Raw genomic sequence first — 25,872 nt, 5'->3', positions numbered from 1 at the left:
TGGAATTTGTTGTATCACTTTTTAATTCAATAAAAACTATATCCAAGAAGCTACTGAAAAAAATAAGATATAAGGAGAAAATTCTTAGAAACTCAGTCACACTACGGATTATGATAAAAAATTTTGATCAAATATTAGAATGGTATCCTGATTAATGATTTTGTTAATTGATCTTTATCTAAAGTGCATATCGTTGTAATCTAACTATTAACTTTATTTTTTTCTCCTTTTCCAGTGTTAAAGAACCCAGTGTGTAAATTATATAGATTTCCCACATCTGACAATAAGTGGATGCGAATCCGGGAGCAGATGTCAGAGAGCATACTTTCTTTTCATATTCCTAAGGAATTGATCTCTCTTCAAATCAAAGAAGATTTGTGTAGGTAAGAGAAAGTGATTTATGATTGTCTCTTACATTAATTTTTTTCTTTATGAAACATTTTTTCTTAAAGTATGATGATAACATAAAAATCTAGATCTGCATTGTCCAGTATGATGACTCCTAGCCCTGTATGACTATTAATCACTTGAAATGTCATTAGTCCACTTTGAGATGTTCTGCCAAGTGTAGTATAAACACCAGATTTTGAATTCATAGCACACAAACAAAAAAAGACTGATTTCATAATGAAATGTTAACATTTTGGCTCTACTGGGGTTGAATACAATATGATATTAATTTTATGTGCTTCTCTTTCTACTTTTAATTTTATTTTTTATTGAAGTATAGTTGATTTACAATGTCTTGTTAATTTCTGCTATACAGCAAAGCATTCAGTTATAGATATTATATGCATTTTTTAATATTCTTTTTCATTATGGTTTATCCCAGGGTATTGAATATAGTCCCCTGTGCTATACAGTAGAACCTTGTTGTTTATCCATTCTATATATAATAGCTTACATCTGCTAACCCCAAACTCCCACTCCATCCCTTCCTCAAACCCCTCCCCCTTGGCAACCACCAGACTGTTCTCTATGTCCATGACTCTGTTTCAAAGATAGGTTCATTTGTGTCATATTTTAGGTTCCACATATAAGTGATATCATGTAGAATCTAAAATATGATATCTTTTTACTTTTTACATATGACTACTGACCACTAGAAAATGTTAATCACATGTGTGACTCTCATTTGTGGCTTACATTACACCTTTTCTGTGTAAATCTCCCACCATTAAAATGTGTTGAAAAAAAATCAATTATGAATCTTTAAAATTTTCTAAAGAAAAGTAGAGAAAAAATCATGTTGAAGACTCAAAAGGGAAATAGGAAAGATTGTAAGGAAATTGACTACTGATCTCAGTAGAATATAAGGTATGGTTATTATGAAAAGGAATTAGAAAACCCTAAGTTGAGAACCATCACCTTTTAGGAAAAATGCTGAGGAGAAAAGAATAATGGAGAGAATAATGAAATTTTAAAATGCAGTAGGCAAATTAAATCCACAAAGCCAGCAGAGAAGAACAGATTTGACACTAAGAAATCACATCTCGGATGTGGAAGACAAACACAATAAGTTCTTCTCAAATGTTCTTTCTTGGGAAAGAACAATTCATGCAAAAACTTGGAAACAGTGAAAACTTATGTGGGTTTTTATTTTACATGCTAAAATTAGACTAACCTTATACTTACTTCTCTGCAGAAGTCCATGGAGTAACATCTACTGATTTTTGATTTTTTGAGAGAAAAATGTTGTGGCCCACTTTATTATATAGGGTCAAGTTATGACTTTTTTTAATGAGTGAAGGCAATGGAAATGACATACTTAAATACGCAGAAGCTCAGAAAATGTCATTCACCAAACTTTCTTAAAGAATCTACCCTCGAAGATATATGCTATCCAACTGAGACAATAATTTAAATTAAGAATTATATTTATAATATAATATAAATTAATATACTGTAATCATTAAATTATACTATGAAATTAACATGATACAACATAACAAATTAAGAATGTAAGAATGGGACATTGTCCTACAGAAGGACTTGAAACATTTTTCTTGGTTGGGTGAAATCTCCGGCCCAGACAGAGCTTTACTCTGAAGTTCTTTTTTTTGGCCTCTTTTGTTTTGTTTTAATTTTTATTGGAGTAGAGTTGATTTACAAGGTTATGTTAGTTTCTGCTGTACAGCAAAGTGAATCAGTTATACACATACATGTATCCACTCTTTTTTAGATTCTTTTCCCATATCGGTCGTTACAGAGTGCTGAGTAGTGCTCCCTGTGCTATACAGTAGGTCCTTATTAATTATCTATTTTATATACAGTAGTGTGTATATGTCAACCCCAATCTCCCAATTTATCCCTCCCCACTTTTCCCTCCTGGTAACCATAAGTTTGTTTTTTACATCTGTGACTCTATTTCTGTTTTGTAAATAAGTTCATTTGTACCATTTTTCTAGATTCCACATATAAATGATATCATATGGTATTTGTCTTTCTCTGTCTGACTTACTTCACTATGTTTGACGATCTCTAGGTCCATCCATGTCACTGCAAATGGACTCTTTTACCCCTAGTCTTACTCAGATCCCAGAAAGTGTTATACTTACCTCAACCTTCCTCTCAACAGCACAATTTTAATGGATTTTCTTAGGTGGTTTGATGAAGACTGTGGGTGTCATCGTGCCCTTATCTTTCAGTAGTTGCAAAGAGTACAAGGTGCTTCATTTTCATGCTTGGAAATCTATCTTGAGAGAATTATTTTTTAAAAAGCTTCGAGTCTTTTCTTCAAAAAAAAAAAGGTGCCAGGGCAACTTTATATTATGCTAAGTAACTGAAACAGCTACTTTCTGAATCTTTAAAATAACTATTAACTAAATTATATCATTTTAGTTGGTGAAGAGCAGTAAGTAAATGAGCAGTAGATAAAAGCTGCCATTAAGTCCCTATTCATAGGACCTGTGGATGGATGGAGATAGTTATAGATGGATAGACAGAGAGATGGACAGACACACAGACATAGATGTACAGTCTTTCTTTCCTTTTCTTTCTTTCTTTCTTTTTCTTAGGAAAGTCAGTAATCACAGTATGAATTTAGCTGTATAACAGGGGTTGCAAAAACTTTTCCTTAAGGACCAAATAGTAAGTATTTTACAAAATATTTTACAAAAGTGAGATGTTTCCTCTCAATTACCAAGATGATGAATTTGCAAACATGGTCAGACTTCTGTGAAGTCTGGATTTTGACAATCCTACACTTTCTTTCATGAGCCACTGACTCTTCCAGTCTCACTTTTCACCCCAGACGTAAACTCTTCTACAACTTCTCTGTGTTGGTGTGTTGTCATCTCCCTATAGGGGTAATTAGGGTATTCTTTGAATACTTTGTTACATAACTTCCCTCCTTCACCAAGGGAATAGAAAACGGAAAATTTTCTGAAAAGATTGCTATGATTGATATCAGCCTCATAAACTCGCAGGTAGAGATTTCCTAAGTTTGAGTGTGGAGTTAACTGTGAACAAAAATAGCAAGTAAGAAAGGGAATTTAGGGAATATTAGGTATGTGTCTAGTCACAACTGTGTCTTAAAGACAAGGCATTATTAGTAGTTTTGTAATCTATTTAACTCGGTAAGAATGAAATCCCACTCATGCATTTGAAGGTATATTATTAATTTTATCATGTCTGGGATTGGTAAACACTCGACAGGCTAAGTTAGTGTGAGTCTGTTGGCAGGGACCAGGTGTGTGCATGGTATGCCTCTTTGCCTAATGCATACCTGTATGTATCCATGAGGAAAATGTTGTCCTTCTCAGTCGTCATGATATGGAGTAAATGTTGGCAGGGACATAATGGTGCAACAGCTACTTTCCCTCACTCATACCCAGTGCCCTTGCCTGCAGCTGCCATCTAAAACTTCTCTTGCTATTAGTCCCTTAGTGTGACATTGGACTCAACGTGAACTACTTTTATTAACTTTGAGATTGTACATACACAAAGTCTTAGGGCTGTGATAGAGTTTAAATTCTTTGGGGCCTCCCTCTGATTGGCCTAAACACTAATACCTTCTGAGTTCAAGTTCAGATATATAACATCTGTTGCGCTGGCGGTGACGTGTTTTCACAACGCTAAACTTTGAATTTTATATTACGGTTTAGACCCCAAAAATTCACAGGCAGGAAATCGTAGATGACAAGTTATGTTTACTGTTGTGAATAAAGGCTTATATTAGCAATTTTCTGCCTCTTTGCTCCTGAAGCCATATTTTTTAAAATATATAGAATGTGTGGTAATTTTTTTCTGTAAAAATAATATATGGTCACTATAGAAAATAGTGAAAATATAAAAGAGAAGAAAAAATCACTCTAAACCCACCACCCAGAAGAAATACTGTGTCTTTATTTTCTACATCTACCCTCATCTTCGTGAGCTTCACTGTGGAAAGCAGACTTTTGGTCCCCACGATTACCATGCCCTGGTACCACATTTAAATCATTCTCCCTCAAATAATTCCTGTCTCAGTAAATGCCACCCTCTCTTCAACAGTTCAATGCAGAAACATAAAACATAAGTATTTTTGTCTTGTCTCACCAAACCTATCCACATTCCACATTCAAGTTCAAGTATCAATTTCTAATCATACTAATTCCACAATTTCCCTCAAATTCATTTATTTTTTATGTTTTCACTCTATCCATTCTAATCCCAACCACCATCATTTCTTGCCTGTGATAGTGTAGTGGTCTATAACGGCTTTTCTGCCAATGGCCTTGCTTCCTTAAAATCCATGGTTCACTTTTTTATGAACAAATGATACAATTGAACTTATTTACAAAGCAGAAATAAACTCACAGACATAGGAAACAAATCTATGGTTACCAAAGGTGATAGCGGAGGGAAGGGAGAGCAGAGAGTTTGGGATTAACAGATACAAACTACTATATATAAAACAGGTAAACAACAATGACCTACTGTGTAGCTCAGGGAAATATACTCATTATCTTGTAATAACCTATAATGGAAAAGAATCTGAAAAAGAATATATACATATATGTATAACTACATCATTTTGCTGTACACTAGAAATTAACACAACATTATAAATTAACAATTCTTCAATTAAAATATAAATAAAAAAGATCCATGGTTCACATTGCAGACTCACATAATCTGATTAAAAATGTTATAAATATGCAGATTTCCAGCAGGGGTATCAAGGAGACAGCAGTGATGTATAACCTCTTAAGTGCTATGCTGGAATTATGTGTTGGGAAGGGAAGACGGGGAGGTCCTGCTTACCAAGTATCAGTATAACACCTCGCTTCTGAGAAGTTTACTAAATGATTCTATAATCGTGATGCCTAAGGGATGTGGCATTATAAAGTAGCCCAGTTCTTTGATCTAGCCTCCTTGAAGGATGGGGGGGGGAAAACACAACTGGTTTATTATAGAGTTAGTGCAATGGAGAGAAAAAGGAGAGTACATGTTGAAGACAGCTCAGAGATCCTAAATACATAGAAGATGTGTGTGTATGTGTGTGTGTGTGTGTGTGTTTATGTGTATTTTTGCCTGTGTTTATAATGCCATAGGCTTTACAGTCCTTCACCTTGGGTTGCATGCAGGCAAGTTATGTAGGTCTTGCCAAACTACCACCTATAAAATGTTTATAGCTTGTTTTAGTGTTGCCACGTATTTTGTTTATATTGAGTATTTTCTTCAGATTTTGTATTACTTCAAAAGTTTGCTTTGTAGTTTTGATTTGCATTTCTCTAATGATTAATGATGTTGAGCATTCTTTCATGTTTTTGTTGTCAATCTGTATATCTTCTTTGGAGAAATGTCTATTTAGGTCTTCTGCCCATTTTTGGATTGGGTTGTTTGTTTTTTTGATATTGAGCTGCATGAGCTGCTTGTAAATTTTGGAGATTAATCCTTTGTCAGTTGCTTCATTTGCAAATATTTTCTCCCATTCTGAGGTATCACCTCACACCGGTCAGAATGGCCATGATCAAAAAATCTACAAACAAAAAATGCTGGAGAAGGTGTGGAGAAAAGGGAATCCCCTTGCACTGTTGGTGAGAATGTAAATTGATACAGCCACTATGGAGAACAGTATGGAGGTTCCTTAAAAAACTACAAATAGAACTACCATATGACCCAGCAATCCCACTACTGGGCATATACCGTGAGAAAACCATAATTCAAAAAGAGTCATGTACCACAATGTTCATTGCAGCTCTATTTACAATAGCCAGGACATGGAAGCAACCTAAGTGTCCATCAACAGATGAATGGATAAAGAAGATGTAGTATATGTATAAAATGGAATACTACTCAGCCATAAAAAGAAACGAAATTGAGTTATCTGTAGTGAGGTGGATGGACCTAGAGTCTGTCATACAGAGTGAAGTTAAGTCAGAAAGAGAAAAACAAATACCATATGCTAACACATATATATGGAATCTAAAAAACAAACAAAAAAAATGGTCATGAAGAACCTAGGTGCAAGACGGGAATAAAGACGCAGACCTACTAGAGAATGGACTTGAGGATATGGGCAGGGGGAAGGGTAAGCTGGGACGAAGTGAGAGAGTGGCATGGACATGTATACACTACCAAATGTGAAATAATTAACTAGTGGGAAGCAGCTGCATAGCACAGGGAGATCAGCTCAGTGCTTTGTGACCACCTAGAGGTGTGGGATAGGGAGGGTGGGAGGGAGACGCAGGAGGGAAGTGATATAGGGATATGTGTATATGTATAACTGATTCACTTTGTTATAAGCAGAAACTAACACACCATTGTAAAGCAATTACACTCCAATAAAGATGTTAAGTAAAAAAAAGTTTGCTTTGCTTAGTCAACATTGAAATGTGTCAGTTAATAGAAGAAATGATGGAACTTGTGACGTTGAAGCTCCATGGCAGCTATACATACCATATTAAATGATGGTGTGCACACATATATGTTTAGATGGGAGGCTTGGGTGGCCATAGGGTGTTTGGTTTTATCAAAACATATACTTTTCTACATTATAATATGATGTTTGAAAACTTATTATGGTACAAAAGTTTTAAAGAAATGAAGTATTTCGGTGACAATGAACCTCATGGTCCATAAAACTCCCCAGGAAAAAATTAGTTTGATTTATATCATGTATTTTTCTCTTTTTCTCCTGTTTCATTTCTGCTCTCTTTATATTTTTCTTCATTGGTCCCAGGGGTGAGGAAGGAGAGAAACTTCCTTGAATATAATTTTGGGAGTCTAAAAGAAAGGATAAGAATAATTTATAACAATTAACTTTAAGATGTCCTTAGGTTTTATATAAGACATAAATATTTGTGTGTACCAGGCAGAGGAACAATCTTGTAAATAAAATATAAACATCTGAGCCAAACCCTTTAGTAGGGAAAATGTAATAGAATTTGGGACATAGAAAGTTTAAATAAAAATCTTGCTAACACTTCTTTTAGAGAATGTGAATGCTTTCTCTTAGATATTAGTGTTTGTAAATATCGTACATATACTAAATTCATGGTGATAAAATATTTTATGTCAATGAAGACACTGTTTTGTTCAATACTATATATTTCAAATATTCTATATTCTTCATTTTTAGAGCTATATTACAGACCTATGATAAGTGTATCTATCTGTCTGTCTATCTATCTAGTCTTAAATCTATTTCTTGAATGCAGTATATTCTTATATATGCCAAAAAATAGTAAGATACTTTGAAATCCCAGGTTGAAATCCTAGTTGCTGCACAGGTTACATTTCAGAGACATGTTCTACATGCTGACTTAAATATTATCATACACTATTAAATGGGTTTTCTAAGCAATATACCTAGTTTGAAAGAAATGAAGAAGATACTTAATTTTCTGACCTTGTACCTTATCTTAAAGCATTTTGTGACTATTACATTCAAAAAGGTTCATATTATTTCAAACCAATAATGCTACAGGAGTGCCATTTAAAAAATGTTAAAAGTATATACTAGGAATTATGAACTAGAATATATTCATATAAATTCTATTTCAAAAAGTTGTACAGTAGGATTTTACCACATAGTGAGCCAACCTGTCCATTGAACGTGGTTAGATCTTCTTTTCAAAATTTATCACCAGACGAGGTTTCCCCTTCACACGGCCTACAAGGCAAACAAGGGCTCCTGTCTACCTACATCTCCAGCCTCATCTTACACCGTGTTTATTTTGGCCTGGCTGAAGCACATGACTTTTGAGACGTCTACTGACATTTGCATGCTTAGATAAAAGCACACTGAAAATCTTTACTGACCTTAAAGAAACACTGATTAGTGGGAAAAGTAATAGGGAGTCAGCTATTCTGTTTAGGTCTCATAGATACTGAATAAACCTCAAACTGATGAATTTCATAGATGTTTTTAATAGCGTTCTATCTCTTCCGCTTTGTTTCTCTTTGTGTTTCTTTCTGTCTCTCTTGTTTGCTTTCTCTGAGGAAAATCTTAAGTCCTAAATATCCGAAAGTGATGCGTAAAGAAGTATTCCATTGGGACTCCACTGTTGACTCGTACCTCATGAGTGTTACTTCTTCTGTTCCTTTTTCTTCACGCCACGTTGATGCACAGTTGGAATACCATGCGGTATATTATTTATTGTGGAAAGAGCGCATTGGCCCTACCAACTCCTAGTATTGAGGGCAGATGCTGTATGCCATTAAGTTCATCGTTATAGATTCTTGGTATCATTGAATGAGATGTCCTGTAGAGCGCTTAGCATCACCAAGCTGGCGATAGAAATATGTGTTTTATTTTGCTGTTTGGTTATTACCATAGCCCCACAGGAACAAATAAGGCAAAGCTCATTCAGAAGCATGTTTGTCCATTGTGCCAGGATTCTTTATTTCACATGGATTGAGTAGGAGAGAGTGTACGTTGCAATGATAAAAACACGGAATTGGAATAATTATCAACCCGAGTCCAAAACCTCTTTATCTACCATTTGATACGTACTTATAATTTTTAGAAGATTACACAATTTCTCAATTTTCAATGTTTTTTTCACTTTTTAGATAATAATATTATCATTTGTCCTACAGGGCTACTGTAGAAATTAAGTGAACAATCAGGAGACTCTAGCACTTATGGCTATGGGATTGGGGGTGTGTGTGTATGTAAGTGCAGCTCTGGGTTTGAAACCTGGCTCTCCCAATTCTACTTAATAGCTATGTGGCATGGCACAAATTAACTAACTGCCATAATTCAGTTTCCTCAACTGTAAAGAAGGGATTAAATAATAAGTGCACAAGGTTATTGTGAGGTTTAAAATGAGCTATCGAGGGCTTCCCTGGTGGCGCAGTGGTTGGGGGTCCGCCTGCCGATGCAGGGGACACGGGTTCGTGCCCCGGTCCGGGAAGATCCCACATGCCGTGGAGCGACTGGGCCCCTGAGCCATGGCCGCTGTGCCTGCGCGTCCGGAGCCTGTGCTCCGCAACGGGAGAGGCCACAACAGTGAGAGGCCCACGTATCGCAAAAAAAAAAAAAAAAAAAAAAAAAAAAAAAAAGCTATTGAAAAATGCCTGGTGCATATGTACAGAGGCCTTTAATGTGTGGAAACCACTCTTATCACTTATGTAAAGAATCATATACACGGTAGACACCCATTATATCAAAACTATTATTGTTGTTATTTTTCATCTTAGCTGAATGTTGATAGTGTTTCAGTCAGAAAACCGAGCCTATAATTTATTTGTAATCTCCTTTAGTTTACTAACCTAGCATACCTCATAGATACGTTTATTATATGGTACTACAAATTCCCAGTGGGCAGAAAAATGGACTTCTCTCACAAAGCTGGTGTATTTAGAGCTGAGACAGTGATTTTGGAATGATAGTCAGGCTTCAGACTTCAGATTAGTTAGGGCCTTCTGGGACACAGAAAAGGAGGAACTTGTCAATTTTCTTATTGTACTATTCCTGGAATCTAGCATAATACCTGGCATATAATAAGCACTCAGGAATGTAGTCTTTTCCCAAGAACAACTGAAATTGCATGAAGAGAATGACGTGATTACACTTAGAAAAAGGGAAGCAAGTGTGGAGGGATAAAACAATTTAGGGGATGTTGTGTCTGTCTGGGCGAACAATGATGGTGACTTAGACCATGGTGGTTGGGGGGAAATGGTAAAATGTACAAACGTTTGGGCTTTTTTCTGATGAGCAGAGTTTGGTGATGGATTATCTCTGGAGGTAAGGCGTGCAGAATAACTTAAGCATTCTGACCTGCATGACTGAATCGATAAGTTATAATTCTTTGCTGTAGGACATAATGGGCAAGCACAAGGTTTAGAAGAAAGAAAGGAGCCCTCTTTGGCTCTTAATTGAACCATCGAGGTCTTTGCTATTAAGTACAGATGCTGCTTGCTCCACGTGGCTATTGAAACTTAAGTTAAAATTTGTTAAAATGAAATGAAATTTAAAATTTAGTTTCTCCGTCACCTTAGTCACATTTTAAGTGTGCAGTAGTCACACATGGCTAGTAACCATTGTAATTAAATAGCACAGCTTTGGAACATCTCCATCACACAGAGAGTTCTATTGGACAGCACTGATCTAGGATAACCAGCAGTAGCGTCTCTAATTTTAAAGAGTTCTAGTAACATAAAATCCCCTTTTCTTCCTGCTCATTGGAATTTAACGTAAAGAATCAGAAGGCTGACATCAAGCTTTACCCTTGTCTACAAAAACACAAGGGTTTTATTTTGTTTTTTCCTCAAGCTGATAGTATCAAGATATGTTTCTTGATGTGATTTCTAGTGAGAGTGAGACTGTGCTGTATTTCTAATGGAGAGTCTATCTAGCATAGTAGTTTAAAGCATGGGCGCCCTAGACAAACCTCCTGGGCTTCATCCCAACTCTGCTACTCACTATCTGGATAACTTTGGGTAAATTACTTATCTTCCCTGAGTCTCAGTTTCCTCATTTAAAAAATAAGGATGATAATAATAATACCTACTTCCTTGGGCTGTTATGCATATAGAATGAGTGAATATTTATAAAGTTCTTATTATAGTGCCTGGCATGAATAAGGATAATCAGCACTGCTAAATATTTGTTAAAGGAATAGAAAATACATAAGAATTTTGTTTTGTTGTTTGAGATTCCAGCAATTATGGTAGCCAAGGCTGTCTGGTAAGTGCACACTTGAGCAAAATATTTGCACCAGCTCTTTGTTGACCTGGGTGGAATTTACATATAGATGAGTCCCTCAGATGGGAGATTCCAATCTTGTCCTCCTATTGAAGGATACTTGCTTAAGAGAAATCATACTCACCCAGAAATTAAAATAAAAAAGAGAACAAGATTTGCATTCACAAGACCTCGGTACATCTTGATTCCGCCACTTCCTAACAACACGGCATCAAATAAGTCACTTTACGTCTCACTTATATTCTTCCCATTTGTCCAGAGGAATGTTGTTCACTAGAACTTTCCACGATGATGGAAATGTTCCATACTGCACTGCCTACTCTGATAGCCATGTAGCTATCGAGCACTTGAAATGTGCCTAGTGAGACTGAATTTTTAATTTTGTTTAGTCGGGCTCTGGGACAATTATATCTGAGGAGTGTTTTAAGAAAAGAGACACATTCTATACGACACTAACCTTGATTACCTGGAAATCCTTACGGTGTTCCCCAAAGAGCTCTACTTCCAGCACTTTGAGAGCTTCTTGAATTCTGTCTACCTATGAAACTGAACTGGGTGACATCTGCACTCCAGATGCAGGAGTGAGAATTCAAAGGGGTGATACTCACAAATGTTTGCACTTTCTAAAAGTATGGTCATGAATAATGAAAAATGGTAACAGTGTGAGCATATGTTCTTGCTTTTGTAGCCTTTCAGGTACAGTGAGTAATTTTCATGGCTACCCAAAATAAAAAGACATATATTAGTATATGTGGATTTAGGAGAAGTTTCATATGAACACGTCACCATTTTAAGCATAAATGAAACACTGAGCTTTAACATATTAAAACAATAAATGACCATGTTTGACAAACTTTGAAGGGTAAAGAAGATATGTGGAAGTAAATAAACACCAAATCACCTTTATCAGGAGCAGCAAATAGACTCTTAGGATGGAATAAGACATACTTATCATTCCTCATTTTTTCCTAACGCAGCTACCTAAAATTAAATTATAGAATCCGGCTGTTTATCAGATACAAACAGATTCTGTGATTACAGCTAATTCCTGTAGTTACCGTGTTCCAATGCTTAGTCTTTGCATATAAACTTGAAACCTTGAGTGTATAGTACAACAGCCGCTTGTTTTAATGTCACATGAAAATCAGAGTGAATGACCACTCAGAATATCCAGTCACTTTTTCCAGTGAAAGAGTGGCTCGTGGATTGCAACATTACCCACGTTGTCATTTACAAAAATGCATTTTAAAAAAGCCTGTGATTTATGGATGCAGTTGTTATCCTTCTACAGGTTAAAGCACAGACAGTTTGAATTGTGGGTTGAAAATACTGTGAAACTTGACATGTAGTTGAACTTTGTTCAGTTTTATGGTGTCAGCCAGCTACTTTATGAAATGAAGCCACCCACCAGTCATTTATGGAGTCTACACTTCATTGACTATTTCATATTTAATTTTTTTTCCTAATGGGTAAATTTTCATGGCTTCTTTCAGGTTTGTTCGAAGGTCTAATTTTGCTTAATGAATGAAAGCCATTTGCCTCTTAAACTTGCCACCCGTGTACACCCACATGTAGTTTTAGAGTGTGATAACTACCAAAAGGCTCTATTTAAATTGTGTAGCCATTTCTATTCTACAAAATGGTATTGGACAGCTCATTGTAGGAAAATATTTCTATTTGCTTAGATAATAACAATTTCAAATAACATTTTAATGTCTTTCTTACTGGTCTATATTCTTTGGTAGATAAATTTTTATCAGGCTATTTGATCTTGCTACCTTCTTGTAAATGAATTAACTGTTACTCTTGGGCACTCTTTCTTACAATAATTACTTTTTGTAATTTCAGGAATTTTTGAATTCACATAACCAGATTTTTTTAACTTGATTATTCTAGGTTTACACTTCTAATAAGATAGGTGCTCACATGTGGCACTTTGGCCTCAGGACTAGAGATTTCTTGTGTATGTCCCTTAGACAGGCTGAGGCTTTCTATGGTTATTTTTCTTTTGAAGAAGTCAGAGCATTTGTAAAATGTAGTGGGAGGGATAAAAGTTCATGAAAGAGCCTAAACTCTATTCTAGATGTTTCCATCTCTCCACCACCCCCCCCCAACTTCTTTTACACCAAGCAGAAAGAAAGCTTTCTGATGGAATCTCTACATAGTTAGTGTATTACTCAGGATTCTCTAGAGAAAGAACTAGTAAGGTGTGTGTGTGTGTGTGTACTCATCCTCAGATCTTCAGGGTGAGTGAACAAGCTGGAGACCTAGGAAAGACTATGGTGTAGTTTTAGTCCAAAGGCCAGCAGGCTTGAGACCCAGGAAAAGCCAGTGTCCCAGCTCAAAGTCAGCCTGGCAGGAGGAGTTCTCTTTTGGTCAGGGGATGGTCAGCCTTTTTGCTCTATTCAAGCCTTCAACTGATTGGATGAAGCCCACCCAAAGTAGGGAGGACAATCTGCTTTACTCAGTCTATAGATTTAAATGTTAATCTCATCCAAAACAACCTTATAGAAACACCAGCAATCACATTGGACCAAATATCTGACACCCTGTGGTCTAGCTAAGTTGACACGTAAAATTAACCATCACAGTAAGAGATGCCATATGAAGATACATTTCAAATCTTTCTCTGTCCTTGAGGAAGACATAACCAAACTAGGGTTACAGATCTCAACCGTATAAGGTTAGAAGACTCAACAGTGACTCATTTATGTATTGCATGTATCCATTTTAACTGGGGCAGAGCTCAGCATTCTACTTTGGGGTTAGCTTATGTTTTGACTTTATCTCGAATTTCAGGAAAATCTAAGAATTACAGTCTTCAAGCAAATCTTTCATTCAGTTAACAGGCCTACATGGAACACTTTCTATGGACAAAGGACTGTGGTAGGACAAGACGATAAACAAGACAAGTCTCTGTAACTCACAGACTCAGAACAAAGTTTTCCCCATGTTGGAATTCCCCCCCTTGAATACATCCGTCATCAGGCTTTGAAACTACTTTTAAATAGAGGCTTTAAGTAGATGCTAAACTTTTTCCTCTTTGAACTAGGTTCTATTTTGGTAGTCTTAAGCCTAGCTTTATTTTTCAGCAGTAGAAACTGTTTACAGCTCTGTACAGAGAATTCCAGTATTAATTAGGGAGATTCAGTTAGAGCAGGTGGATGGCTGGAGTAAGGAAAAGGGCCGAATGCCAGTTTGCTTACTTGGTTTCCCTGTTGCCCAGCACCCTCCCTGTCCTTCTAGCCATGACAGCCCCAGGGGTGTAAGTAATGAACTTTAAAAAACGTTTACCTATTTAATAATCTTTCCAGTGTTTCATGCATTATATATGAAAGCAGCTTTGGCTATTTCCTTTTCAGTTTCTCTGTGACTCATGTTGTGTTCAGTTATTTCTTTTTACTCTTCAAGAGTCATTTGGATTTTTTTTTGGTCTCATTTTCTCTTCATGTTATTTAATAGCCTGTGTTTCAAACATGTTATACTTGGTAGTGTGTTTCACATTATGGAAGGTTCAGAGGGTCATAATAACCTCCAGGAACTTGCAATTTTCCTAAAGAGAAAAAGCATGTATTTTTGAAATATTTAAACAAGGTCAGATGAAACAAACCATATAGGCAAAAAGTACACCAGAGATCTGTATGAATATTTCATCAAGTATCAAGAATGTCAGTCTTTACAGTTGAAATGTCAAGAACCATAGAGCATTAGGTATTTCTCAAGTAGGCCTTAGCAATCACCTGTCTCCTTTGGAGACACATTTTATATGATTTGCCTTTTATTTTTGTAGGTAGCAAAGTGAAAGTGGATGGATGGCAGTAAGTGCCAAAAGAACTTTAATGTGTAAGCAGCCCAAGTTTATTAGTATTTGAATATTCAGTCTTTTCTTTTCAACTTCCTGTGCCTACCTGTTGGAGTCTTGGAGAATTGGAAAGAGTTAGAGACAAGCTAGAAAATTTGTTTTAAAAATAGAACTTTAGTGAGAGTAAGGTAGGGAATTCATAAGTGATTGTGTGTGTTTAGCAGGGCAGTGGATTTTCCAGAAAGAAATATTCATTGTCATTGTTGTAAGGTAGCAATTAAAGGAGACAGCTTTTGAAAGCAGAAGGTGTTACTGTGAGTAAAATGATAATGTTAATAGATAGCAGAGTGTTTTAAAAAATATTTTTCTATGGATTAAAAATGCATTTACACAGCTCATCACTTTTTCCATTCACACCAAAGGTTTAGTAAAGATGTGTAACTGTTTAATTATAACGTTGATGCCAGATTTCTGTTTAGATAAAAGTGGCAACATGCAGACTGGACCACAGGGGCCATTATCTATGAGTCTCAGAATACTAGACACCACTATGCACTTAAACATATTTTAGAGATGATTACTGCATACCTAGTAGCCATGCCATTTGAACTGAAAGATACAGAAGTAAAAAATCTCAACTTACAACTTACCCTTCGTTCAGGTTTAATGTTAAAAGTACATGAAAGTGTATAAATGTGATTCTAGAAGTCAATAGCTCCAGGTTCTACACCCCGTCACTCCATATACGTTCGTTGAGTACCTTCATAAACAAGGCACTGTGTTTATTGTTCGTAATTTTGTTAATTTGTTTTGTATTTCTTTGTTCTTACAGTAGAGAATCTTATGGGGTGAGGAAAGAGTTGGTATAGAATTATAGTCTAAAAGGCTTATGTTTTTCTGGTGACTCTGAGATTAACAAGCAGCTTTATTTAGATGCCTCCGTCTGTGAAGCAAGAGATTTCAAATTGTTTCCTAAATTTCCTTCCAGCCATGACATTCTGTGAGTTTGTAGCTGTTGTTTTCTTTTACTGTATCAAAAAGGATATGTTAATTCTGATATCCTAAAACTTGGGTCATTTAAAGGGATATTTTGCAAATGAAAGAGGTGCTCATAATTACAATGGAGTAACAGGTGTAAACTGGCACATATGGTTGCTCCACCTCTAACATATGTTGGTTCGGTGACAAATAATGGAGGAAATCAGGAATATAGCACATACATATGCATACACAAAAAAGACCTTCTTCATCTATGTACATAAATAATTGCTGTGATTTGAACTATATTTCTGATGCATATACCATTCAGACTTTATGTATATAAAAGTTATATATATGTCATAAATATGTATGAAAGTCATATATATCATATTTATCAAAAATATAGTATATATATATGTGTATATATATATGTGTATATATATATAACCATTAATGGAGAAGCAGAGTGTGTCATATAGAGCCCAAGGAAGAGGAACATTTCCAAAGTTCCTAACTGTGTTGCCAGCCCTTGGGTACATGAGATTGAACAATGGGTCTGAACATCTCCATGGTGAGAAATAATGCTGCCCTGTGGAGGCTTCAGCAAATTCAGGTAGGATTGTTTCAGTGCAGACCTTTAGGGTTCTGAAATGTACTGGTGGCTCCTGCATCATCCCAGTGTGATACTGGGCCCTAGTTAGAGACTAAACCCTTGATGCTGGGACACAGAATGACTCTGGGCCTAGAGCTGCCCATTGTGAACTGGGTACTACTGTGATCCCATTGTATGATGCAGGAGTAACGTATTGTGTGGTGGGAGTGATACATTCGGAACTGGGCTTAAGCAGATCCAAGAGGTATGAGCATATATCGTAAAGAGCTGTCCCAGAGTCTCATGTCACTGACCTCATGTTAGTACCTCTATCTTTTGATGCTTCTCTTGCATTCTGATTAACTCATGGAGGAAGAAAACACTCAAACTCTTAAAAAGATGGGTCAGCCTGATGTGTTAGGTGGGCCTTAAGGTCAATAATGAAGAAAATCCATCCAGTGGGCAGATCTGAGAAACAGTGTGATTGTTAATCATTTAGAGGGAGAGATGGCCTGAGGTATGGATATATATCAAGTTCAGCAAAGTGAATGGCTTCACGGGCCTGGAAGAAATAAGACTAGAAGATTGGATTCAAGGAGTACGGGCAAGGGTATGTAGATGGGCTTACAGGAGTGAACACAAGCATGCCTGAGCCATGCCCATCAGAAAGCAAATACTCTTCATGACCAGAGAACATTATCACCTGCCCACAGATTAGCCAGACTCCTTTCTTGGACACTCCAGAGTTTGTGAAATAGACCCATGAAGAGAATGGCCTTGGTGGCAGACACAGGGGTTATACATGGACCTAGAGGCGTGGCCTCCCTCTCCAAGGCTGATATAGCTACTGTCACTGCTAAATGTTAAATGCCAGAAATAGATCGGCAGTGGACACGAATATGGTACCATTCCTTGGGGGAGACCCAGCAGCTATTTGGTGGCAGGTCAATTACGTTGCATCCCTTTGACCTTGGAAAGGGCAGCAGCTTATCCTGGGACGTGAAACATAGTCTAAATATGTGTTTCCCTTTTCTGCTCACACTGCCACTGCTGGCACCCCCGTCTGATGGCTTACAGAATGATCTGGTGTCCCACATAACATTGCTCCAACCAAAGGACAAGTGCTACGTAAAACGAGGCGCGACATGAGTTTGTAATCACTGCATGCCCCTCCACCCAAAAGCCACAGACCTGATAGAACAGTGGAATAATATTAACCATGAAAGACTCAGCTAAGGTACCAGCTTGGGTAAAAAAACTTAGGGTTGGGGTACTATCCTCCAGGATGAAGTTTATATGCTAAACCAACAGCTGGTATAGGATGTTGTGCCCGCTATAGCTAAAATAACCACCTCTGGAAGAAAGGGTTAGCCCTTATAATCAATCACAGTGCCCCACTTTTGGGGATATGCACTTTCTTTCCCTACAGCCTTAGGCTTTGCCAGTTAGAGTCCTGGTTCTTGGAGTATGGGGACAGGCGTCCTGTCAGGGGACCCATTAAGAGTCCCACTTAACTGGAAGTTGTGGTCGATTTCATGTGTGATCTGACTACCATACATTCCTAACTAAATGGACCAGCAAAGATAGTAAGAGATACTCTGCTCATCACCATGGGGAAATAGGGCTTCTGAGCAAAGAGAAATTTATCTAGAACTCAGAGGTGTTCCACGGCCAGAAGTGCATGGGAAATTGCCACAACTAAAATTCCATAACAGCAAGGAAACGAAGAGCCTAATGTCTTCAGATTAAGGTCTAGGTGACCTCACAAGGCAGCACTCCAGAAATGCCAGTGGAGTATGAGGCAAATTTGAAATGAGTGGTAGAATGATGAATACCACCAGCTAAGGCCCCCAGAATCAGCTGGAGTATTGACTGTTGTGCTTGGTTCACTGCTTCTCTTTAAATCTTTGGGAAGTTGCAACTGGCCGTCATTTTGAAGGATTGTACTTGAGCTTCCCTCTTGCAGAAGATGAAGAATGTTGTCTTATATGCTATCTGGATTTCATAAATGGATCGGAATTGTGCAAGAAGTTGCCTGTCCTGGGCCCCGTTTTTGTGTTTTCCTGTGCCCGCTCACCCCCAACACGTCTTCAGGTTTTGACCACCTGCTCAATGGAGAGCCCCAACTGGTGCCACCATTGTCACCTTATCTCCTGATGCCACCAACTTATCAGTCTCCCTCAAGGTGAAGACCAGCCATTATCATGCACCCAATGGCATCTGCCATGGAAGTATCCAGAGTGGACTTGGCACCTATATTTTACCAGACCCAGGAAAGTTCTGTCTCCACTGGAATATTGCGCCCCCCCCCCCCCCCAGTGGCTGCCTGGAGGAGACAGATTGCATAACTAGAAGTACAGAGGAGCTAAAGTCCCATCGGATGAATCTTTACCAGTGAAACAGAGTGGATGGTAAGGAACTGGCATATAAATGCATTTTCCTCCATCTAACAATCTGTTCCAAGGTGCAGAGATTCCGTATGACTTCTCTGGAGTCATTCCACGTGGCCACCTAACCAGCTGTGTTTTCTTGTGAAGTTCTGCCCAGCTTGATAACGAACGATGCTATGCCTGTTTTCGCTTTTTCCCTTCAGCACTTCCCTTCTTACCTCCCTCTGACTGACCTGGGATTGCTTGATCTCAGGCCCTGCCTTCCACAGAACCTGGATGGAGATATAAAACAAGGCTCTTAGATGCTAAAGTTTTTGTTTACTGAGTGACAAATCAAAATATAATACAGACAGCCCTAGCCTTCCTGATTGAAAAGTTTACTGATTTTGATGCAGCCAATTATCTTCTCTATTTTAATGTATTAATGTAATTAATTTCTTTCATTTTCTAAAAACTTACTTTCTTAATCTGCCCCATTTGTTTTACACCTTTTTCATTACTCTAGTTTATTATACCTTTATTCTATAGTTCTCCTATATTTGAACTTTTTGTAAAAAAGATTTTTTTTGATGTGGACCATTTTTAAAGTCTTTATTGAATTTGTTACAATATTCCTTCTGTTTTATGCTTTGGTTTTTTGGCCGCAAGGCATGTGGGCTCATAGCTCCCCAACTAGGGATCGAACCCGCACCCCCTGCATTGGAAAGCAAAGTCTTAACCACTGAGCCACGAGGGAAGTCCCTGAACTTTTTTAATGCGGAGAAACCTTATGTTGCTTGTTTGTCCCTTTCAGAATGTGTATCTGTTTAATGTCCTCTCTTAGAAAAAAAAAGCAGTGAACGCCAGGTTTCGTCTAGTTATTCCTGTATGTAAGTTTTGACATATTGGAGGAGTGTAATGAATTTTAAACCCCAGTTTGTAGATTCCTCCCGGCTTCCTTCAAGTCACTCCCTACAGAACGCTAAGATTTTCTGACCACACTTTGTCGGACTCCTCTTGGGCAGGGAGGTGTACTCCATCCCAATATTCCACACCGTAGTCAGGGGCTTCACTCTTACCATCCCCTCCATCGCCACCTCCCTTATAATTATTATTTCTGATAGGAATTCAGAGACAACATAAATTGTAAACCCATGGTGCGTTTATTAGTGTTAAACAGTAATACCTAGTTAAGATTTCTATTATAACCATATATTGAAAGTAAAACCCAAAATCTTACATATTAAGTTGACATATCACATTTGCTCTCTACCTCAGATTTGACCTAATTGCCCAGATTCTTCTAGACTTGATATCTCCAGCTTCTGGAATTATCTGTTTGTTTTGGTTGTTGTTGTTTTGTCCCGAATTTCAATACCCTACCATCTGAGTCCACACAGAGAACTTGACTTCCCAACTCTTCAACCTTCTCTCCTAACCCCGCTTTGGTCATGAATTTCCTTTACTCCCATTGTCCATTGATTAATTACTTCCATGAATGTTGTCTGATGAAAGTTAATCTATGGAAAAGTTGAGAATGAGATTAATGTTCACAAAAATTGTGAAGACCTCAGATGGAAGATGCAACTATACTATATCGCATTCCCATTGAAACCAAACAAAGGCAGCTACAAGCATTTGGAAGCAAGTCACATTTTTGCACACCATCCATTATTCCTGAATTTAACAGGATGTTAAAGATTCCACATCTTCTGAGTTTATTAGCTTGGTATTTAGCATGTTTCACAGCCAAAATAGCAAAGAAGTTTCATTACTGCTGGTTAAACTGCCTCATGAAAATGTTGTTGGTAAAAGGTTATAGAAATGAATGAGAAATCTAACCAAGAAGCATATTAAACCAGTTATCATTATAATTTAAAAAGGCATTCTGATGACTTAAATTAACATGGCTGAAGGGTAGAGAATTAAAGTTAATAATTAAAACCTAGATCTTGATTAGCTCTTCTTTTGATAAAGAGGGGACAAAATATAGGCATACAGTATTTACTTAAATTGTCCTTAGGAGAAATTGAGACCAATAAAATCATACCTGATCATACTATTTATGGGCTTTAGAAAGATTACAGCCATGTTATATATAAACTAGATTCCGTGATTAGCTTGTGTTTCCTTCACAGTCAGATAACCCTTTCCAAATTATTTCATGTGGGATAGTCAAAGCCTAGCACTTAGCTATCTCTCTGTTGAGGTTTAGTGTTTTGTTTTGTTTTGTTTTAACTGAATGGCCTCTATTTATATTAAGGATAATAAGTCTTTGCCATCTTTGTGAAATTTTTATCAATAAATTTAAACCTTTTTCTTTTGCTCTTTGACATACAGGACTTTTAATGTTTGTGTGGCCTAACCTAGTCACTTCTTCCTTTGTGTTAAAATGATTTTTTTTTCCTAATAAGCACAGAGCTTTCCTGAAAGGGATGGTGAATCAGTTCGTTTGGCAGCCCTGCTTAAGCATTTTGTGTCTGTGGGTTTAAGATCAAAATAAATATTTTCTCTTCTTTTTCATTGTAACAGAAACCAGGAGCTAAAAGAACTTGGGGAGCTTTCTCCACACTGGGACAATCTACGAAAAAATGTCCTTACTCACTGTGATCAAATGGTGAATATGTACCAAGACATTCTGACAGAACTCAGCAAGGAAACAGGTATGAAATCAATGACTTTACATGTTCAAACTGAAATGAATTTCATGTATGTTATGTGAAAACAATAATAAATACTGTTGTTATGGACATAGAAAAGTCAAGATTTAATAAAAAACACAAAGCAGAAAACTTTTATTTCCAACTCTACCATCTTGGCATGAAAAACAAAGAAGAAAAAATTGCACTATTTTACTTCATGGTATCATTATAGGGATAACTGAGAATTTTTTTAAATTAAATTTCTGAGAAGAAAATCAACTCATACAGAATATGTTTTTCTTTCTGAAATTCTTATAACATTTTTCTGTGTCATATGTACTTTCCAACACACACACACACACACACACACACACACACACACACACTATTTATTTACTAATGATGTTTAATTTTTTTTTTTCCACCTAGGGTCCTCTTTCAAATCAAGCAGCAGCAAAGGAGAGAAAACATTAGAATTTGTTCCAATAAATCTACATCTGCAAAGAATGCACGTACACAGCCCTCACTTGAAAGGTAGTATATAGTATTCTTTTTCAAATGGGCAAATTATATTAGTGCGTACTTCTTTAAAAGCCTTGACTATTGGCAGAATTAGAAATTTTAGCCGTTATATAAAGGTGAAGATGAAACAATTGAAGCTGATAATGACCCTAGATACTACAAAAGAAACCATTACATTTTCGTTGCTGTGTTTCTGGGCGATGCTTTGTAAATATGCCACCTGAATTGAGTTACAGGTGACTATGGAAAATGAGTATTAGCTTTTTAAAGTATTATCAGCGATGCCTAATAGCTCCCCATTGTGCTACTGTTTGAATTAGAGAAAAAGAAAAACAAGACTCGTTCATTTTGTGCCTATCCTGAGAAACCAAAGTCCAAAGATGGACTCATGTGCTGTTTCTCCGACTTAGTGGTGGCTATCACCAGAATCACCCACTTCCCTATGAGAAGCGGGTTTATCAGATAGAAGGTGCTACAGTATTTCGATGTACTTGGTTGTGAGAGACATTTTTCAAGAAAATACACATAGATTTTCATAACATACCTGAATAGTCCTAGAGTGAATGATATGGGGTTGAATTCATTGCCACTCAAGTAATTCCTTGCCATTTCTCAGTAAAATATATTTTAAATACTCTTCTCATCTCCCTTTTCTTTAACTTATTGCTATATCAATTTTGTGCATATTTAGGGTGACCACCTGCCCTTATTTATCAGCAGAAGTCCCATATTATGCCTGTTTGTCCAGCATCTTTGTTAATGATGCCCTCCACATCCTTTCCATCTCAAAGGTCTCTCTGAATCATCAATGCTATGGTCATCCTATGGGTACTCATCTTCCTAGGAAGCTAGAACTTACTTTAGATCATCAAATCCTTTATGCTGAGTCTATCAACATATACATACAAACATGCACATACACAGATACATCTAAAGAAGCATTCTAACACCCAATTTTGTAGCCATTGTCACGATGAGGCTACAGGTTAGAGGTCAGAGGTTTTAAAAAATTAAAATTAAATCTCTGTCTGTTTTAAAATTACCTGAAGTTTTATAATCAGAAAAATTTAATTTTTCAAGTTGATGCATACTGATTGTGTGTACACAACTAGCTAACGTATAAGTTCAAGTGTAGTTAAAATCATTCTGATATATAATTGTATTATCTTTGGTAACCCTTATCAACTATCTGAAATTTTAACTTGCATCCTGTTCACCAAAAGTTATGTCAACTGAATTAAAAATGAGATGGATTGGCCTGAGGCTTTCAGGAATTCTTCCCTGAATACTGAGTGTCTGTTAATAGTTTGAACATAACAATATCTAATGGTTTTCAAAAATCATCAAAACCAAGGTCATAAAGAAGCTGCAACATTCAAAAGCTATCTGACAACCAGCATAACTTTTTTTTTCCTAATGGCCTATATGAAGAGACTTTTATAATACAGTAAAAAAGTTTATATATTTTGGAGTGGAACAGAATTTCAACTTTACTACTTTATATATGACCTTAAGCCTGTTATTTAATCTTTCTAAGCACTGTCTTTTCCTTCCTGATTAAGTGAACTAGACCACGTAAAACACATAGAACGAACAATAATAGTTTTTATGATACATGTGGCATTTGCCATCACTGGAACAAAACGGATCTGTCAGTTTTATCAGGAGTGTTAAAATTGGAAGAAAGTAATCAGTTAAGAGCCTATTAAGAGACATTGAAATCTTGAACTAAAGAAGTAGCCAGATTTAGAGAAAAGATGATTTAGAGAGGCATATTAGAAAAATCATCACATGCAAGTACTGTGAATAATCAGGTTACAGCCGTGGATGGGTAGCAGTATCATCAAACCAGATAGTTTTTTGAAGCCAAATTGATAGGAATTTATATTTTAAATGTGCATTTAAATATTTGGTGATAATCCTTAAAATACATCCACCACACAAAGAGAAATTATTATCTATGTGGCCTTTTACTTTATACTTATTTCTTGAAGACAAAAGAACCATTTACATTATGCTGTTTTCTCTAAGGTAATTTCTGAAAATAGACTAGAGTGAACTGGGATGATACAAGGCAGTTAGTTTTTGTTTCTCCAATGTAAAAGGAAGAAACTGGCAACTAAAAGAAAGATATTTAGAAAAGCAAACAAAATTTCTTCTAATTAGTTTAGTGGGATATGTATCAGTTTCCTAGAGCCACCATAACAAAGTATCACCAAGTGGGAGTCATAAACAACAGAAATGCAGTGCTTCACAGTCTGGAGGCTAGAAGTCTAAAAATCAAGGTGTTGGCAGAGGAGTGCGTCCTCTGAAACTGACAGGGGATTCCTTCTTGCCTCCTTCCATACTTAGCTTCTTACGGTATTCCTGCAGTCTTTAGTTTTCTTTGGTTTGTTGGTGCATCCCACAGATCCTCCGTCTTTGCATGTCGTTCCCCTTTATGCCTTTACACCATCTTCTCTGTGTCTCTTTCTGTGTCCAAAGTTCCCCATTAAGGACATTTTGGATTAGGTCATGTTGGATTAGGACCTGCACTAATGACCTTATTGCAACTTGATTGCATCTGTAAAAACCTTATTTCCAAATAAGGTCATATTCTAAGATATCTTTCTTAAGTGGGGGCACAGTTCAACCCGTAATGGGATATATAAAAGAATTTCTTATTTGTGATGACAAATATCAAACAGTAAAGAGAAAAGCAATATTTTGAAGTTACGGAACTAGGGTACAACTCATCAACTAGAGGGTTTTTGACATAGTTTTCAGAAAGACTGATTCCTTTCTTTGAAGACTTAAGGAGTAAATGGGGGAAAGGACTAGAGAGTCTAACAGCCAAGAATTAATTCAAAAGTACTGAATTCTATTACGTGCTGGTTTCTTTCCCCAAGGCTACTCATATATATATATATATATATATATATATATATATATATATATAAAATATATGATATGCATGTCCTATGTATAATATTAAATATATGTTTTTAAAATATTTAAGTTTTTAGAAGTTTAAATGTTATTTTAAATTGAAATTCAGTTAAAGTAGGTGTTTATAGACTATATCACCAACTATGTATTATAATAGAAATTAAAATCTTGACTGAATTTGGGGGACTCTACCCCTTACTTTTTTTTTTTATTTTGACCAAGTTGATAATCTTTCTGAGCTTTGATTTTCTTTACTTGAAAAATAAAATGGTTAAAAGTTAGATGGTAGTCAATCTGATTTTCTACTTGCTTATATAACATATATTTAGCAGATTAAATGAATCAAGTTAAATGTATTTAAGATCCATGGTTACTGACTTGAATGTTTAGCTGAATTACAGACAACATTTTTCCAGGTAATGATGCAAGTAAGATTGGCCAAGCCTTGGTATTTCACTGGTGAGTTATTTGGATATAGTCTACATCTATTTTAATTCTTACCATTAGTAAATTTCATCTATCCACATTTGATTAATATGTCTCTTATATTTGGAGAGGTAGCTATGCAAACAGGAGCAGGCAGGTTCACCAAAGACAAGGCTAATGTCCAGCTCTTGAAACAAGTAACAGCAGAACTATGATGTCATGTCTCATATGGACAAATGAAATAACATTCCTTTAACTTCAGGTGCCCCCAGACCCATTAAGTTAATTTTTCATCTTTGTCCATTACTTAAATGTAACAAATAGAATACCCACCACAATAGAGATCTTAGCAGCAGTGACAACAATAACACAAATCCCTGAAATTAAGAAGACAGTTTCCCTCTCCAGTATATTTTACTTTCATAGAAAAACAGTTGTGAATATTATACAGTATGGATTCTTGTGGTATT

The 25,872-nt window shown here is 36.4% G+C and overlaps 1 protein-coding gene across 7 annotated transcripts in view; it reads left to right on the top strand.

Moving 5' to 3' along the window:
• The window catches only part of INPP4B (inositol polyphosphate-4-phosphatase type II B), a 353,066-nt gene that overhangs the window by 167,432 nt on the left and 159,762 nt on the right, over window positions 1-25,872 (top strand). For 5 of the 7 annotated variants that reach the window (XM_065877996.1, XM_065877994.1, XM_065877998.1 and 2 more), the window contains 3 exons: window positions 236-383; window positions 21,417-21,547; window positions 21,956-22,060. In XM_065877996.1, coding sequence (XP_065734068.1) covers window positions 236-383; window positions 21,417-21,547; window positions 21,956-22,060 — 384 coding nt within the window. Of the gene's footprint in view, window positions 1-235; window positions 384-21,416; window positions 21,548-21,955; window positions 22,064-25,872 lie in introns of all 7 variants that reach the window. The other 2 variants (XM_065877993.1, XM_065877997.1) reach the window with 1 other exon arrangement.

The sequence above is a fragment of the Phocoena phocoena genome, chromosome 5, assembly GCF_963924675.1.
Source record: "Phocoena phocoena chromosome 5, mPhoPho1.1, whole genome shotgun sequence".
Lineage (NCBI taxonomy): Eukaryota > Metazoa > Chordata > Mammalia > Artiodactyla > Phocoenidae > Phocoena > Phocoena phocoena.
This window is presented reverse-complemented; position numbering and strand designations above follow the sequence as displayed.